This window comes from Pinus tabuliformis, chromosome 6, assembly GCF_031772625.1.
Source record: "Pinus tabuliformis cultivar Carrire ecotype Pingquan chromosome 6, CPIR1, whole genome shotgun sequence".
In the NCBI taxonomy this organism is placed as follows: domain Eukaryota; kingdom Viridiplantae; phylum Streptophyta; class Pinopsida; order Pinales; family Pinaceae; genus Pinus; species Pinus tabuliformis.
In genome coordinates, this window is record NC_142292.1 from 1,988,245,033 (window position 1) to 1,988,261,087 (window position 16,055).

Consider the following 16,055-nt stretch of genomic DNA (forward strand, 5'->3'; position numbering starts at 1 on the left):
GTCAGCTAAGATGACACCCTTACAAGTGTTATATGGTTACGAGCCACCTAAGTGGAAGGACTTTGCACTCCTTAATTCTAGGGTACCAGCAATTAAGACCACTTGGGAGAAAGTCAAAGAATCATCAACTTACTAAAATAAAATCTAACCATGGCTTGTAATAGAATGAAACAACAAGCTGACCAACACCGTTCGGAAAGAGAGTTCGAGGAGGGAGATTGGGTCTTTGTTAGACTCCAACCTTATAAGTAATTATCACTAAAACAATAAGGGAAGAATAAATTGTCACCTAAATATTATGGACCGTACCAGATAATTAAAAAGATAAGTAGTGTAGCTTATGGGTTAAAGTTACCGATAACTATTGAATCCATAATACCTTTCACGTATCAAGTCTCAAAAAAGTATTAGGGAAAAATCAAACAACACAAACAGAAATACCAGAGACCAATGAAGAAGGAAGAATATTCCTTGAACCTGAAGGTATACTCGCTACCCAAGAAAAGGTTTTACGATCTAAGACAATAAAGGAATACCTCATCAAATGGAAGAGGTTACCAGATGAAGATTCATCTTGGGAATCAAAAGGTTTCGTGCATCAACACCCAGGCCTATCTATGCTTTGACGACAAAGCATCTTAAGGGAAAGGCAATGTTATGAACTTAAAATCATAACAATTAAATAAAATATTAAAATGTTATTTAAATAAATAAATTATTAATTATAACCAATTAATTAGCAAATAATTAATTAAATGAAGAGACATCAGTCCCCAAGGGACATGTCTCTCTGATCAAGCATAGCCAGTCAACTCCTATTTAAAGAGCACCACCTTAGCCTTGTAACCATCATTCAATTTATCAATTTATATAAAAACATATTACATTTTAGAATTTGTTTGGTGTTTATTATCAGTTTGCAGCAAATTATACATTTGTATTGCTAACACTTCTCTTCATATAGAATCAAATCAAAATGAGACCTTCAAGACCGAAAGACCAAAGTCAATATTCCTTCCAAGCACCAAGCCATCCCTCCAATAAGATATCTTCCAAACAAGTCAAATTCTTGCAAAGTTAATGGACGTCAAACTCTCCAAAATCTATCCTAATCAAAGTTTTGGTCTTGCAACTTTAAGTCTACAATTTGACCTGCAACTTTCAAGCCCCAGCAACTGCAGAAACCCTATATTTTCCTGCACATGTATGCAAAAATGGGTAGAAAATAGGAATATTCTTCTTCTTGATTTGATTCTTCTTCCTTGAATTTCGCTCTTGAAAGGCCTTCTTGTCTTGTTTCAGATTGAACTTGTAAATTTCTTCAAATGAGTCGAAGTCCCATGCTATATATACACTCTTCAAGAGGTCGAATAGGCCTCTTCTAGGTTGACTTCTCCTTGGCATGGTTGACTTGGTCTTGGAGGACAAATTGACTTATTAGACTCAAAAACAATGATTTCCTTTTGTTACAACAAGTCCAAATAGGACAATAATACATGACAAAACTTATTCTTTGAATCAACAAGCCCTAGGAGCATGAAGAACATGCTTTGACCTAGACTTTGAGCATGAAACCTATGCTCGAATAAATAAATAAATAAATTTCTCTTTTTATTTAAAATATACGATGTCATGATTACAGAAGTATTTATGAAGACGGAATCTAGTTGCATTCTCCAACAGTATGTGGACAATCTCATTTTGATAGGTCCAAAGAGACTAATTGCAAGTTGTAAGTCAAATCTAGCACCAGAATTTGAGATTAAGGATATCAGACCAATGCATTACTTTCTGGGACTTGAGGTTTGGAGACAACTAGGAAAGTTCTTCCTCGGACAAGGGAAGTAAACTCTAGAGATATTGAAGAGATTTAGGATGGAGGATGGCATAACGATGACCACTCTGATTGTGAGCAACCTGAAGAAGATTGATTCTTCATTTTTATAGTTAGCATTCTCTAAACAATATAGGAAATTAAATTGTTTGTTGATGTATCTAGTCAACACTCGACCAGACATCATCTTTATTGTTAACACCCTAAGCCAATTAATGGTGGAAGAGAGGGAGGTTCACTAGGTTGCAGCAAAGCATGTGCTCATATATTTGTAGGGTACAGTAGGATATGGATTGCAGTACCTTGGTGGAAATGGTATTAAGTTGTATGGGTACTCATATTCAGACTAGGTAGGCAGTGATACAAATCGGAAGAGAACATTTAGGTGTTGCTTTAGTTTGGGGTTAGCAATCGTTCCCTGGTTCAATATGAAGCAAACCTCAGTAGCATTGATTTCAGCTAAGGAAAATTACATGGCGACCAATCTAAATAGTTGTGAAGCCATTTAGCTTTATAAGCTACTCATAGGATTGTTTGGTCAGAAGCTTGAGCTGACAATGATCCATTGTGATAACTAGAGTCATATCAAACTCTCGAAAAATCCAGTGTTTCACGACAGGTCAAATCACATTGATATCAAATACGACATCATTAGAGATAGGGTGTTGAAGGGACATTAGAGGAAATTTCAACCTAAAAGTGGCCTCCTAAGGAAAAATAATAAAATAAGAGTTACGAATTTTGGAGGGAAAAGAAGAAAACTATTTTTATTTTTCGCTAATCCCCTTATAGGTTTACTTAAATTTCAAGTGTAGACACTCATTGGATGTAGAATTATCCATTATGCATACTTTTGAGAAGACCCACATTGATAAAAATTGAAGATGCATTAAAAAAATGTGTAATGTGTTGAACACTTTTTTTAAATGTATCTTCAATTTTTATCAATGTGGGTTTTCTCAAAAGTATGCATAATGGATACTCGTTAGATGCAGAATTTAATTGTACATCTAACTACTGTCTACACTCGAAATTTGAGTAAACCATAAGGGGATAAGCCAAAAATACAATTTAAAAAAAATAAAAATAAATAAATAAATAGTTTTCTCATTTTCCCTCCAAAATATGTACCTCTTTTTAAGTATAAAGAATTTTGATTGGTTTACATATTATGTACATGAAAAAATCATGGGCACTTTTAGAATGAAATTTCCTCTAATGGAAATGAAGCTCCAATATATTTCTATAGAGGAATAGTTGGTAGACATTTTCACTAAGCCTTTGGTGATGGGAAAGTTCGTTTGATTTCAAGACAAGATTGGAGTGGTGGATAATATATTCCTTGCTAAGAGGGATTTTTAGTGTTTGTAGCTTAGATAGAGATTTCTATGAGGGTGTCTACTTATGGAAATCATTATTAAAAATATCTTATGTTTTTTCATAAATTCAATTTATTAATTAAGTAATTAAATGAATTTATTTTCAAGTGATTTTTAATCTTTTTTAAGTGACTAAAGTAGGTCACTTAATAATTTAATTAAAAGAGAGCAATTGATCTCACGATTAAATCTCAACCGTTGAATATTTGGTTTTTGGTTCATGTCAAAGTTATAAAAGAAAGAGAGTATAAAGAACAAAGACACACAGAGCATTCATCTCACAAGTCAAATGAGATTAGTAGAAAATTAGCCAATTGTGAGGATTTCAACAATAGTTCAGTAAGGAGAAGACGTCCAGTCTTCAACAAAGACAGCAACTAGTTAGCACCAAGGAAAAGAGCAGCTATACAACCCACCAGAGAAGGTCATACAGTTGTCCGTGTGGATTCATATTGTCGTACAAATTTTGTAAAGCCATACAAATTGGAGGGAAGCTTCCTCGATTTCCATATAGACTCTAATTTTCAGGTTGTTGTTTGTTTGATTAATTTCTCATTTTTCCCTATAAGGGAGTTCTTGTAAGTTATGAAGATAATTTTGGATGATGAACTAATCTAGGACATAAATATTTGTGCATTGTGTGATCGCTTTCTTGTTTTCCGCTGCATGCAAAAATTAATAATTACAACAAGTAACTAGCTCTGATCAGTGTGCTTAGATAGATAGTTTTAGGATATTTTAACATTGGATGCAAAATCTAATTTTGCATCTAACGAGTGCTCATAGCTAAAATTTGAGTAAAATTAGGAGATAAATTGAAAATATGATTAAAAAATAGTTTTCTTATTTTCCCTCCAAAATTATTTACCATTAGGAATGACAACATCTTCTTGAATCTTATCATTTCTTTTAAAGTTGATTTTGTTAGTTCAATTTTCATTTTGATGCCCATTTTTTACTTCAAAATTCCCCTAATGTAAATTGTTTCTTCCACCAGATTAAATAGAATAACATAAACTACAACTAGAACCTCCAACTAGTCATCACAATTTCTAGTTTTTTTTTTTTTTTTAATTAATGAAGGTAATGGTCCTTCAAGTAGTCTTAGGCAATCTGGTATAGACTACCTCATCTCTATGTTTTAGAAGCCTATTATTTTAAATGCCAAAGATGAAGTATTGCTAGAATCTATTATGTACAAAAATTAATTTTAAAAAATTGTCCAAAAAGCCTAGTAAAATAAAAGCTAAGATGTGAAGGTTATAGAGGCATTACCTGATTCCAAAAGAATAATATATCATTATACAAAAATCAAAGCAAGATATGAAGATAAGGGTTATAACTTCAAAGGAATGATGTGAATTTTAATAGGGTGACAAGGTCCATAAGTCCTATGATATTATATCTAATGGTGTGAACTTCAAAACTAAACATATAGAAATTCAAAACTATAATTATTAAATATAAAGAAGATTTATTAATAAGTAATTATAGAATTCACAAAAAATAGTGATTAGTGAGAAACTTATTTATGAAATAAAGAACACATTGTTTTGAAAGCCATTGTGCTTTATCCTTTAATCCAGTTAACCACAACCAACATATGAGTGACCACTCTCCACCCAACCATAAGTTCAAATGCATCATATATTTTTTCCACCGGTGTCCCACGAGTTCTCAATTAACGCTCTAGGCCAATGACTAATCATTGTTTTTTAATAATTATTTAGGATAAAGGATTCTTGATATCTCTCTCCTTGTCCATTAATTAAAACTCTTTTATAATTTATTCCAAAAATGGAAGATAAATTTGTATAAGCCTAATCCAGTTTTCATCATCCAATTTTTATTTTTCATTTAGATTTTTCCATAAATTTATCTTTACTTTTATTATTTTGTGTTTATTAATAAAACAAATTCTTTTATTTATTCATTAAGACCTTTTACTCAATACTGTTATTATTATTATTATTATTTAATAATAATATGGGGCATTATATTCTCATGATGGGAAATCTCCAACTTAATACAAAGAATATCTTGAATGTACATAAGGAAATAATAATTTCATTATATAAGCATTTTTTAATGAAAATATGGAAAAAGAAATTCAACAATATCTATAAGGATGGAGCTTTGCAATACGTGTGCTTTTCTGAAATTAAGAAGAGATAAATTTGGAGTAAGAGGAGGTAGGTCTTTACAAAATTATTTGTTAAAATTGAATAGTTATCAACTTAGAAAACGTATTATCAATGTTTTATTTTTAGGTTATGCACAGATGTCATCGCCAAAACACTTTAAGGACATCTTAATCAACAATCAAGTGAATGATAAAAAGTTCCACAAACATTGAAATAAATGCTATCATGCTTCAAATAAACAAACATAAGTTTGATAATTGATGGCTTGGATCAAAAAAACACAAATACTACATCTTGTTTGTATACCAAAATATTTAAATTAAAGCTTTGTTCAATTTCAATTGATTGGTTGTACAACTTTTAATAGTCAGATGCCTCGAAGGGTTTACTCCACAACTCCAAATATTCTTAATGATGTGAATAGAACCATCACCATAATTCATCATGTGCTTACTCACTAGTTAGGGAATCGTTGTTCTATAACTACAAATAAACAACATCAACCATGAAAACAAAAATCAAATTATATTTGGATATTTAAGCATACTTGTTCAACTAGAAATGTTTTAAAAGGTAAAGTCAGTTTCTTTCTTGTTGAGCGCACACATGACCATATTGATGAAATGTTCAATCCTTTTTTAGTGTTTAGTGTTAATTGAAATTGTTAAGAAAATATACTTTCTAGAGCATATTTTTCACATATTGGAAGAAATTATTGACATGTGGCAATTTATTCAAGGATCACATGGTGAAAAAAAGTGCATTGAATAGCTTAATAAATTAGCTTTCAACATCATGTATTAAAAAAATTTGATGGGAAAACACTTATATGGAGTAAGAATATATGTGTATATATGCAACATTAACAATATTTAATAAATAATTTAATTAAATAAATAAATTACCTTTTTTAAACTAACCTTTGAATTATTCTATTTATTTATATAGTATTTTATCCTAACTTTATAATTTTTATTATAATATATATAAATTATATATATATTTGATTATTAATAAATAAACTATTAAATTACTTTTTTAAACTAATCATTATAAATTATTATTAAATTAATAAATGAAAATTCTCAACCTATTATTATGATTTTAATATATATAAGATTATTAAATAATTTAAGTAAGTAAATAAATTATCTTTTTAATCTAACCATTAAAATTATTTTATTAATCCTAACTTTGATCTTAATAACCTAATATTATAACTTTAATTAGAAGATATATATATATATATATATATATATATATATAATAAATAATTTAAATAAAAATAAATTACTTCTTTAACCAACCATTAAAATTATTTTATATATTTTTAACTAATTTCCATAAATAATAATAATTAAAAATAAACTAACCATTAAAATACTCGTCACTTAACAACCTAATATTATGATTTTAATTAATATATATATATATATATATATATATATATATATATATATATATAATGATTATGAATTAATTTAAATAAATAAATAAATTATTTTTATTTTTATTTTTATTATTATTATTTTTTTATTTATTTTTTTAACTAACCATTGAAATTATTTTACTTATTTTTCTTTCTTTTTTTTCAATGTGGTTCACGGGCACTCAATGAGTGGCCGCTACGTCCACGTAGAGAAGCGGGGCAGTTCCACCCGAAGGGATCTGCCGGTCGGCCATATCAGGCCTAACCCCGAGGGCGTCGAGGAGATTTGACCCCGTGACCTCCCAACTGGGAAAGTGCTTAGCAACGGGAACTCGACCATTTGAGCTATCCCTTGGGGCTAAAAATTATTTTACTTATTAATCCTAACTTTATCTTATTAACCTAATATTATAACTTTAATTAAAATATATATATATATAGATATATATATTAATAATTAATTTAAATAAATAATTAAATTTCTTTTTAAACCAACCATTAATATTAATTTATTTATGTATTTTTACCTAATTTAACTTATTTCCATAAATAATATTAAGATAAATAATAATAAAAATAATAATAATATTAAATTAATAAATAATAATTAGACCTGGGTCCTAAGGTCAAAATTAGCCGTTAGTCAATTTAGCCGTTGGAGACTCTGCTCAGACTATTTATCATGCTAAGCTGGATCTGTTTCTTCAACTTGTCCTGACGATGAACCACACTAGTTGGTTCGAAACGCGTCGACAAATGTTTGTCTACATGTGATTTACGCCGAAGTTATTCTTTCAACAGTCAAATAACTTGTTCGAACACTTAAAATGTGTCATCGAAGAACCAAAAATGGCTCTGGAAGTTCTCATCCCAAAATTGCAAAACACATCAATGGTCCCAGTCGTTTCATTAATATGAATTCTCACCCTAAAAGCATATCAATGGTGCATAAATATTATAGTGCTCCAATTTAAATCATGCCTCTCCATTTTGGAGGTTTTTGGTCTCCAAAAACTCAATAATTTGAAGAATATCGACTCTAACTCTTGTTGTCACCTTTGTTTCTTCACTATCGACTTTGGCTCATAGGTCTAGTGCGTGATCTTGGCTACAGATCTTGGTTTGAGCTCTTAGCACTAACTCTTCTTCAAGCCTCTTCCTGAAAAATGTGCAAATACTCTAGATTTATTACCATCGCTACTTTGCAATGAAGGTGAGACTACAATTTTATAGGTCTTTGAGTTGCTTGAACCCTCCTCGAAAATCTTGGCCTCTTTCAGTTGTTGCCTTCAGTAATATTTGTACATCTTGATTCTTTACTTCTTTTCCACTTAATCTTTGTTGTGATACCTTCCATTGTCTTCCAAATGGAGTTCCAACACTTTCCATCCCAATGGCCAAAAATCTTGATAAGAAAAAAATAGTTCCCTATTTGAGCCTTGATCATTTCAACTTGCTCTTCAACACAATGGTAAGAGTGACCTTAGGTTACACACTCGTTCCTTTTCCTCTAATAAAACCCTAAATATAGATATTGACACTAGCTCTTGATTGTCAACCTTGGCTTTTGGATCTTCATTGTCAACTTTGGCTTTTAGCTTTAGCTCTAGTTGTTGGTTCTAGATCTTACCTCAAGGCTCTTGGTGATAGTTTCTAGCTCTCACATTGGCTGTTCTTCAAGCCCCTCCTTGGAAAGTGTGCAAAAACTCTAACCAATAAAATAAGAAATAGAGCCTCTAAACATTACAAGTCCATGATTAGAGGCTCTAAACATTACAAGTTCAAAAAGAGTATTTTCAATTGTATTAATGATATCCTACCTTTTGAATCAGTCTTGTAGTTGTTTCGAGCCTTGAATCAACACTTCATATCTTAGTCTACTGGAATATATTCATCCTCAAAAACAACTCAACATAGCAAGTTTTCTCAAACAGCTGAAAAACACCCAGATCTTGAGAAATTTGCTTTCAAACAACGAAATAAACACTTAGAACCGCTAACCAACAATAAAACAGTGAATGTCTACTTGAACCTACACAAAAACAATAAATCAACAAAAATTCCTCCATATTTGTAAATATGTGCAGCAATATAGGCAAGAATAGACTCAATCTGCTTCATAACCCTCTAAATTGAAGAAAAATTTAGAAATTTCACTCGAGAATGTGTCTGTAATATGTATAGTTCTAATTTATGTTTGGAAACTTTCATTGTGAATCCATACACTATATGATCTTGGGTTATTGTTTGACTAATCCATATGACAATTCGTGCATACCACAACTGTGTTGTATTACAGTTGTACGATGGCTAAGTCGTACACCTCATGTGTTGATGGCTAAGTCGTACACCTCATGTGTTGCTTTAAAATTGAAATTTTTCAAGCCTTGCTTTTAAAGTTGAGAAACAATCAATTATGATTGCAAATGATCTGAAACTCAGTTGGCTCTTTGATGTGTCACGCTTGTGACCCCTTGATCCGTCTTTACCAGCAATAGTCCTTAGAACTTCAAACTCACATAGAGTCTATGCCACCCAAACTATTGAAGTCACACGAACAAATTCCTTGTCTTTCAGAGGCTCAAAAGTCTATATGACTCCAAGAATCCTTCGCTCTGATACCATGCAATGATGACATGAACACGTAAAGAAAACCAAGATTGCATTAACAACAAGAAAGCAAAAGATTTCATACAAAGGATTACCAACTAGTTAATTCAATCCATTTTACAAATGTGGGATGGACCAAGAAAAGCAAAAGTGAAATAAAGCATTAAAGCACACAATAACCTAAAGTTGAGCTAACTTTACCAATGTTGAAGTGAAATAAAGCATAAAAGCACACAATAACCTAAGTCGATGCCTATGTTAATATCTAATTGACCATTATAATCAGATATTTACTTGAAAAGACACAATAAGTTTATATTGCATTACTTTCCAATGAGGTCCTACCCTACAACCACAAAACTACGATAATGCACCAATACCATATGACCTAGACATCATTGTGGGTATCCATTGAATAGTTCATGATAACATATTTCACTATCTAGCCCTCAGCAGGCAGCTCAATTAGCAATGGTCATGTTATCTAGTATTATGTAAACTATGAGATCTGAGGTTCAAATCCCCCCGATTAACCCATGTCTACAGAAGCGGTGTATGTAGGCACCTAGACAATATAACAATAGTGTTCGAAATTGACCCCATGTCACCTGAGTACAAATCCAGCCGAGTTGCTAATTCCTCTAGATACCAAAAAGAAATAAACAAATTTTCCTTTCTACCTCTTCCGTGAGAGAAGCACTTGAAATAGATGATTATCTTTTAAAACAGTAAAATCATCCACAAAACTACAACAAATAAAGCACCATAGAGTCCATGGGCACAATATATTGCCTTAAAAGAAACTTGAATGCTAAAGACCCCAAAATAATGAAGTCCTGTGTCTTTCTTCTTTTATCAAGATTACAATGCAAAACTTACAAAGAATATTTACTCACCATGGGCTTTGATTGACACTACGGCCTATCACAAACTTCCATAGGATTGTCACCTTCCTGCTATGAATCTCACTTCTCTAGCATTGTTCAAAGATGGAATAGGAATGGTGCTAGAGGACTAAACTCCCCTTGTATGATGCCCCAAACCCCATTTCTTTCCTTTTTATAATCGAAATGATTAGAATCAGATTTAGGGTTCTTGAAGTCTCCTCAACTTCCCATCAAATTGCTGCCATTAGTCATGTTTGACATGCTCAACTTGGTGGAAGCATGACTCTTGACATGGGAATTTGAATCACTACTATGATACAATGCTCAAAAGCTCTCAACAAGCTCTACACCTGCAAAAGGTGTTGCATCTTGTCCAACGCCTTAAAAGTGCTCATAAAGGCTTGAATAGGCTCTAAAGTTCTAGACCCAAAACCCAGAGAATCCATAAATCCTAACAGATTCATTAGTCTCGTTTTCACACTACAAAGGATAACAACTGTGAAGAACCACAATGGTAATCCATTTTGGATAACTACTAGAAACTCTGGGATACAACAAAAACCCATCTATGGCCAAGACTTATGAGTCAATTGAAAATGACAACACTCAGTAATGGTACTGGTCATAATTGGCATAGGGTTGTCTATTGGGTAAATCCAAAGTATTCTCTGCATGCAACAAAAATAAATCAAGGCTATTACACCCATGCATATCGAGATGGATAACACCTCGCTTACAGAAATTCAAACATATGTGACAAATTCAATTAGTAGCTCTTGAGGATCAATGCCTGGGCATTACAAAATCCAAACTTGGAATGCAACAGGGGCATACCTGCCATACAATTTGATTATGAGTTTGATTGTAGTAAGGATGATAGATAACACGCCCACATTTTAGTGATTCCAACAGAGTTAGATGCTAAGCTGATGAGCTTAGTTAGGCTAGATCATCATCTAGAGCCACCTGAACGTTACAAGTTCAAAGAGAATATTTTCAATTGTATTAATGATTTCCTATTTTTTGGATCAGTCTTGTAGGCTGTTTCAAGGCTTGCATCAATACTTCATATCTTAGTAAACTGGGATAGATTCATCCTCAAAACAACTGCCTAACATAGCAAGCTTCCTTGCAGATGACTTGGCCTCCCCCAAATCTGTGATATAACTCTTCTTTGTTTGAGATGGCATCCCCATCTGTCTACTTAACCACAAAGTGCAAAACTTCAAAATCATGGCTCATCATCTCCACCGTCTCTCTACCCACTAAGCGCAAAACTTCAAGATCATGGCTTGGCATCTCCACCATCTGTCTACCCAAAAAGTGCAAAACTTCAAGATCATGAATAACGATTTCAACAATAATACAGATACATCGAGTACTTTATGGTACACAATCACAATCACAAACACCAAGAACATCAGAGAATAGTGCATGGCCTTTCGTTTCTATGTTTATACATTTGTTTTGCCAATTGTTTTTTGTTGTGTATCAGTTTTGTAAAGTGGTACAATTATCAATTCTATTCATTTAACCTTTATCTAAATAATTAAATTCTAGCTTCTCCAGAATCAATTTATTTGTGTTTAGATATAGCAAGGATGACGAATACAACCACCCTAAAACACGTCATATGAACAAAAGATCAGATATTTTAAAAGGAATATGCGGTGTAAATGCAGTATGAAATCTTGATGAAAGTGCTCGTTTGAATCATTTAAAGTTTGGCATCTCTTTCTTCCAAAGAGATTGATGTATACGATAAACTACTACATAGACCTGAATCTCGATACCTGTTAGGCATAGAACATATACTCCATTACCAGTTATGAATGCTATGCCCTGATGATCTACCAACTCAGAGACACCCAAATTATGCCTTAGGGCTTAAAGGCAACTCAGAGTTTGTGTATTCAAAGAAAACAAAAGGTTCAGATCCATAACTTTTTTGTACACCTCCATGCCCACAGCCATATTTGAAATTAAAAGAGACTCCCAGGATACTATGTAAATTGTAAGATAACAGGAGTTAATGTTACAAATATGAAGTTGCACCTAATAAGCTAGAAACTGCAAATGCTGACAATCTCCACAGGCAACTCAAGCTTTGCATATAAATGGTGGCAAATCAATATCTGTCAGGGATTTTTGTGAAACATTAAACCAGAAAAACAGGGCAGTCGGTGAATATATAACTCTGACTTGCTGCAGAGTGAGGCTCCCATTGGTTAAAACTGCTTTAGCACCACCTTCAATTCGAGTATGTATAACAGACATGGAACTTCCCCCCTTCATGACAGAGGACAAGGTACTAGGAGGGGCTAAAGCATCAGCAGTGCTGACAATTGGACAACATAAGTGCTCCAAGGGATGTTCTTCACACTGTAGTACACAGCCTTCCACTGTAAGACGTCCATTTCTATGTAGCAAGCAGCTTCCAAGTTCTGCTTTTATGGTAAGATTGGCAACTTTTCCAGTGGATAGAAACTCTAGGGCACTGCAGAAATAACAGGTAACGGGATGATCAATATATCATAGACAAAAAGTCGGAACACTTGGTCTATTAACTTTTCGAGTGAATAATTAAATATTTTCTGCAACAAATTAGAACCGAACAAAAATAAAGCTTTCTTTGCATTTTCTTGCATTATCTTAAAAGGAAGGTGGAAAGTGTCATGCATCAGCGGTCTTCAATTTTAGAAATAAGTATCAATATGATGAGATAGGTAGTAGGAAATTTAGTCTAAAAAGGCATGTTGACCAATAATACAAGTAACAGGATATATTACAAAGAGAAGGGTAGTCCATAAAAGTATTCATTTGAATATTGCAATCACTGGCCAATTGATGCATAGAATGGAACTAATAATTATGTTTAGAAGATTCTAGTGTTACCATAATACATCTAGAGTCTAGACACCCATAATGAATTTATTTCAAAAGATCCAGCACTCAGAATCACCAAAACTTTGGCATTCAAAAAGGTGAAAATCAAGCATCCAGCATGAAAAAGAAATACTTGCAGGTGTAAGTGAGATGGACTTTCCTTATCACTTGATAGGAGAATGGGATGCATATTTATGCTAGTGCATGTCGGCAGAGTTAACAGAGAATAGAGACAGCCGATGATCTGGAGACCAAAGAATCTTGGAGGAAGCTTGGAGGAATCAGGTCCAGGCAGGAGTTAGGTATGTTGGAAGAGATGTGGTGAACACCCTCCATGAAGTCTCACCACAAGATCACTGGTTCTTTAGGAATCCCCAATTCTGCAACACTGGTCTCCTTTTTCTCCCTCCCAACCCCCCAAAGTTCCCCGTATGGGTTGGACTTCCTTATTTACCAAACAAACTTAATAGTCCAAGAACTACACAAAAATTGGTTGTCTCGGGGATAGTTCTAAAGTTTGATCCTGCCACGTCTAATAAGCAAATGAAAGTTGTAGCATGCATCTGTGTAGAGATGAATATATGAGAACCTTAGGTTTGGACCATATTCTTCTAAAAGTGTTATGTATCACATCGTCGTGAAGATGAAAAATCTAATGTGGAAATGCAAAGGATAAAAGAGGGTAAATGTAAACGCTGTGGTGAGAAGTGGGACCCCAAACATAGATGTGCTAAAAGAAAAGAACCAAAGAACCTATATAATTGTGAAACAACCAATGATTCAAACAGTGAAGATTATGACGTAGAAGACACAGAAGACGCCCCAGAATTCTCACCAGAATTAGATGACGGAAGTACTCCGCAAGTGTCATTGTCAGCCATGACAGGTATATCACAACCTCAGACCTTGAAGTTAAAAGGACACATAAAGAAGAACAATGTAGTGGTTCTCATCGACTCTGGAAGCACACACAATTTTCTAGATACGACTGTGGCCAAGAAACTCAATATCTTTTCATTTCCCTTACCAAACATGAAAGTGATGTTAGCTAATGGTAAGAAGATTGAAAAGGTAGGGAAATGCCATAAAGTCAATTTGCAGATTCAAGACTTTAAATTAGAGTCTCCGTTCTTCACGGTACCATTAGGAGGAGTAGATGTAGTCTTAGGCATCCAATGGCTACGAACTTTAGGTACTTATGCCGCCAACCATCAATTACAATTTATAAAATTCAAATGGGGAGGTCAGAAGTACAAACTACATGGATTCCAAGCACCAGAAAATCATGATGTATCATCATCTCAGATGATGAAGCTGAGTCGAAAAAGAGCACCTACTTATGCAGTACAATGTCATCAATTAGAAATGTTATCTGCAAATATGACCAGAGAAGAATCACCAGAGATACAAGATCTGATTCGGAAGCATGAAAAAGTATTTCAAGACCTACCTATGAAGATGTCGCCTAATAGGGAAATTGAGCATACAATAGAAGTCAAGGCAAGACCAGACCCTATTAACATCAAGCCATACCGATATCCACATCACCAAAAAACGAAACTTGAGAGATTAATCCAAGACCTTTTAAAATGTGCGACCTTGATCATCTTAGAATATCTGATCAAGTGGAAGGACTTACCCGAAGAAGACGCTTTTTGGGAGAATGAATCATTCTTCAACAACATCCGTCGTTACTTATGCTTTGAGGACAAAGCATTCTTTCGAGAGGAAGGCAATGTTATGTAAAAAATTAGTTAATTTTAGGTTATTGTTTAATTTTAGGTTTAGTTAGATGAAAGGGCACGATCATAAGATCATGCCCTTTCCCAAAGGGTGCCCATGGCGGTATATAAGCCAGGCGACCCAGTGTAAATCATCATCATCTATCTATTCATCATTTATTAATAAAATATTTCTATATATATTTCTGTTATCCAGAAGTTTTTACACTTCAAAAAGTTGGGACCAATATCTGGAGAGCTGAAGTAAATTCCAATTGTGTCCCCTTGAGATGTACCCATTGCTATATGGTTGGACACCTGAGGGAATACTGCCTGTTGGACATTGGATAAACCAGTGCTCCCCGCGTGTTTCGACACATGCTTAACCGCCTCTCGTGAATCTCTTATCTCTGGCGATGCGTCCGTTTACCAACACCTGCGGGTTTTGGTGTAATGGCAATCATGATTCCAAAAAGTGGTATCAGAGCCAAAGGTCTCGAGTTCGAATCACAACTGGCTCGCGTTGGGGGGGAGATTGTTGGACATTGGATAAACCAGTGCTCCTTGTGTGTTTCGCGACATGTGCTTAACCACCTCTCATGCATCTATTAACTTCGGCGATGCGTCCATTTACCAACACATGTGGGTTTTGGTGTAATGGAAATCGTGATTCCAACACTGCCCTTAGCGCACAACCAGGATCAGGATGGAAAATCATAATATCATTCAAGTAGACTAGGTATTCAGATGGGAAGTCTGGTAAAACAAACTAGATACCGAACTAGGGAGTATGGAAAAAACCAGGGCAAAGAAAATATGCTTGTTGAACTAGAGGGAACCCTGGATAATGGCTGGACAGGGATCTGGAACAGAGGAAGGACTTCATAGTCCAAACCACCAAACCTTTAAGCATGTTGACTCAAGATTAAATCAAACTGTTCTAATCAAACAAAATTTCAGGATACATATTGTTTTAAATGTGGACAGGCTCCAGCAGCTAAAAGCTTGAATGTCATTTGTTCAAGATGCATATAAAGACAATGAGAGCCAGCTGCTCTGCCCAAGCTACTCTTTCACATAACAATGATCCATGTGCAAAGAAGTCAATGGAGATCCAAAGAAGAATATGACAGAGATTAATATGCCTCTATCAGGTGATCAATAA

At 33.8% G+C, this 16,055-nt stretch overlaps 1 protein-coding gene across 2 annotated transcripts in view; it reads right to left on the reverse strand.

The window, feature by feature from the left end:
• Positions 1 to 11,960: 11,960 nt before the first annotated feature.
• The window catches only part of SKIP5 (SKP1/ASK-interacting protein 5), a 152,630-nt gene continuing 148,535 nt past the window's right edge, over positions 11,961 to 16,055 (reverse strand). For both annotated transcript variants that reach the window (XM_089431909.1, XM_089431901.1), the window contains one exon: positions 11,961 to 12,780. In XM_089431909.1, the coding sequence (XP_089288035.1) occupies positions 12,384 to 12,780 (397 nt within the window). In that variant the 3' untranslated portion in view covers positions 11,961 to 12,383. The remainder of the gene's footprint in view (positions 12,781 to 16,055) is intronic.